Source organism: Capsicum annuum, unplaced genomic scaffold, assembly GCF_002878395.1.
Source record: "Capsicum annuum cultivar UCD-10X-F1 unplaced genomic scaffold, UCD10Xv1.1 ctg2777, whole genome shotgun sequence".
NCBI lineage: Eukaryota > Viridiplantae > Streptophyta > Magnoliopsida > Solanales > Solanaceae > Capsicum > Capsicum annuum.
In genome coordinates, this window is record NW_025834162.1 from 2,811 (window position 1) to 6,587 (window position 3,777).

At 34.0% G+C, this 3,777-nt stretch overlaps 1 protein-coding gene across 1 annotated transcript; it reads right to left on the reverse strand.

Annotated features, from left to right (window-relative positions):
* Positions 1-942: 942 nt before the first annotated feature.
* Positions 943-3,036, reverse strand: LOC107878139 (RNA-binding protein 48; the record flags this gene model as incomplete). Its single annotated transcript, XM_047402801.1, is given in 6 exon segments — positions 943-1,018; positions 1,088-1,202; positions 1,309-1,448; positions 1,735-1,815; positions 2,740-2,823; positions 2,914-3,036. Coding segments are annotated over 6 exon segments (558 nt in total), but the record flags the coding sequence as incomplete, so codon positions are not given.
* Between the last annotated feature and the right edge of the window lie 741 nt (positions 3,037-3,777).

The following is a 3,777-nucleotide window of genomic DNA, read 5'->3' on the forward strand; positions in this document are numbered from 1 at the left end:
TAGGATATTGTGTTGTTTGTTCTATGTGCTATGTTTGTTTTGTTTGATTAGGAGGAAAATAAGGAACCTTGGTACAGTCAAATCTTTTTTGTGTTTTATCCCTCGTGGGTTCGACCCCAACCTAGTTGGGTTCTATATTTGATTCAGCGAATACTCTTTGAGAGGTGTAATGTGGGCGACATCACGAACCAACCGCAACCCTGAAATATTCATCTCATCATTTTACCCTAAGCTTTACAATCTCATCCTTGATCCATTGTTATCATTAGTTTGTTAATTTAACATTTTTACACTAGTTAATATACTTGATTGATTAGTTGATAGTAGTTACATCTGATAAATTATTGATCATTAGTCCGTCCCTGTGGGTATGACACTCTACTCTTAATTCACTATATTATTTGTACGACCGCGCGTACTTACATGTGCATTGGGAGCAACACATATTTCATGGTAATTCTCTATCAAGCAATAAAATAAGATATGTGTGACAATCTTTATGTTTATTTGAAGTCTGCAATCCATGCCAAAAAATCTACCGCTTGAAACCTATCTATGTCTTCCATATTGCCAAGAACATAGCACAAAAGATTTTCAGTTGATTTTCTCCCTTACAGCATTCTTCTTGCCTTTTGTTAATCCACCAATGACAAGCGTACTAAAGGGTGTGAAGTCTCTTAGTTTCACAACCTAAGAAGATCTACCTAAAATTTGAAAATACATCTACAACCGTCAGGCACATAAAATGCAGAGAAATGATTATCTGGCAACCAACCTCCTATTTCATAACTTGACTATTGAATTTGATAACAATGTTATAAGCAATTGCCAAAAGTCAAAACCATATGTTATTAAACCATATGAAGTTACCAGTTTCAAAAAAAAAAAAAAGTCAACCATATGAGTTATAAATGCAATACATATACTATGCTATGGACTAACCTTTTCTGAAGAAACCGTTGTTATGGGAGAACATTGTATGTCATGAGCAGAGTTAAACTGAGAATTCGAGCTCTGCCTACAATGAAAATGACTTTAGTCTATCTTGATACACAAAAGTCAACTCAGAGCATCTGTATTTAACTACCTTTGATTAGAACCAATTGGTTGTACGATAGAATTCAACTGGGCTTGAGAGGAAGCTATCGAGGGCTCACCAATCACATCTGCCCGATATGTAGCAGATCCTTTTGATCTTCCAGCTGAAAGGACATCAACTCTAGAATAACAAACTAGGGGTCTACAAAATAAAAGCAGAACTTTTCTCATTTGACAAGGTCATCTCTAACTTTGTGACAAGGTACTTACGGTTTAATCGCATTAAAACTTCCTTTCGCCTCACTTCTAACTTCTCCTTTGTCTCATCCAGACTCTCAAATTGAGGTGCATAAGAGATCTGTAACCTGTTCCCTAGGAAAACAGACTCATCCAGTTTCCTTTTGGCAAACCTGGAGTAGCGAATATGCAAGCATCACTAATGATGCAATATAAAAACAAATGTGAATGTATATGAAAATTGCACAGAAACCACCATAGAGAAAATAATGCTATGCTAGACCAGTTCCTTCAAAAAATTCTATTGTGTTATAAGGGTATTGGAGTAGTCTTGCAATACATATTTTTGCCCTTGCTTAAGCAATTGAATGAAATCTTTCACAATACTTAATAAAAGAAAATACCAATATCCATTAACATCTCTAGATATAATGGTAATGATCTGACAATTGTAATCACCTGGCATTGTCAACCCAGCAAAACTTGATCCAGAAGACGTCCGTAAATGGCTCGCAATCTTCAGCATCCATTGGTTTACACCTAAGAATCCAGAAACACAATAAAGATGAAGTAACATACTAGACGACATTATTGACACAACCAGATTCATTTTCAAATCTTGTATCGCTAAGTACCATCACCATTCTAAGATTATTTTTAAGGCAAAATGATAACAACTACAAGACGCAAGGAATACATAACTTCAGCAAGCAGATATACAGATATCCTCTCAGTCTTACCCTCTCCACAAAAATGAAACAACAAAATAGAGACAAACAGCAAACTGCAGTATTAGTCCTTTTATTGCCATATGTTCATCTCTTCATGTTGAAATTATTTCTCATCTTCATTCTTTGACCTTTCACTTTAATCTTCTATTCTCCAATAGCAAATTTGATCTAAATTTTAAAAGGAAGTGGCTGAGTATTATCTTTATTAACTTTCCTATGCCTTGTGCCTTGCTCCGACAGCTCAACAGACCCACCACCCAGTATAATCCCATAAAGTGGGGTTTGGGGAGGGTAGAGTGTATGCAGAAGACCTTCAGAGAGGCTATTTCTCGTAGACACTCGAATGGAGGAAAAATCATCCAAAGCAGACCAGGAAAAAAAAGTAACATAGGTACAAGAAACAGGAAATAGTGACAAAATCATCAGATAGTAAGAGGATCATATGCCATACTCCTCTGAGAACAAACTAAATAGAGTTAAAAAGTACACTATTAAGAACATTAAAGATTCAAAACAAGGTTTCTTATAGTAAAGGATCCAACAGCATACCCACAAATGGGGAGGGTAAGTGTACAAAGTCCATACAACGGCTGTTTCCGATACAGTAAAGAACCCAGAAGATAAAAATGAACCAAAAGATTTTAAATTGACGATCATGTTTGGAAGATACCCGAAATTAATTGCAAGCTTATGTTTGGAAGAAAACCCAAAGACAGGAATGGAGAGGACGTACTCTTGGATTTGACCATAAGTGGAGAATAGTTGAGAGAGCTGATCAGCACAACCCAATGCCGGAACATTCCTCACAATCAAATATCTACACAATATTCAAACCAAACATCATCACCAATTCTCAAATAAATTTTGAATTGGGATTGCTGAAATAATTTAGAAGACAGAGACGAACTTGGATTCATCACAAACTGTGTAAACGCAGACTGCAGGAGCCTCGTCTTTGTATCGAGGCATTGGCCTTCCCCTTCACAACTCACCTTCGCTTATGTGATAACTCCCATCATTGAGAGTCGACCTAATATATTTCGGAAACACGCGACAATGAATTTGGTTGAGTGGTTAGGAATAATGCAAAACATAGGCTCGTTTGGTAAAGTATATTGAAAAATATAATGTATGCATTAGTTAACGCGTATTATTAGTATCTTATTTGGTATAATTTTTTGCTTATGTATAACTAATGCAAGCACTCCATTGTGTATTAGAGTGTGTATTAATAATAGACTCTATTTTCAATGTATTAGTAATATAATATCTTTTTAATACATGCATTAACTTATTAAATGACCTTAATACCTCTTATTTTTTCTCTCAAAATTTTTCATCATTCCATTTCCCGTCATTTTAATTTGTAATAGTGGATCTTTTCAAAATATTTCATAATTTCTTTTCCCATCATTTTAATCAACAACAATGAATAGTTGATTTAAATAATTGTAACATATTTTTGTTTTGCTTTGAGGGTCTTCAAAAAGATTAAAAAAATGAGATTATTTTTTAATTTTACGTATTATATTTTATTTTTGTTTCGACTATATTAATCCATTGGCGTAATATTCCATGCGTAAAAACGAAGGTCTTGCAATTAATTCAGAACCTCTATATACTAGTTCAACAATACTAATTATGTTTGAGATGACGAAAAAAAAATGTTTAAAATCAAAAAAGGGTATTTCTATAAACAAACATTTCTTTTATAGATTTTAAGTAAGATGTATTATTTCTTATACATCAAACCAAACAATATATAAAAAAA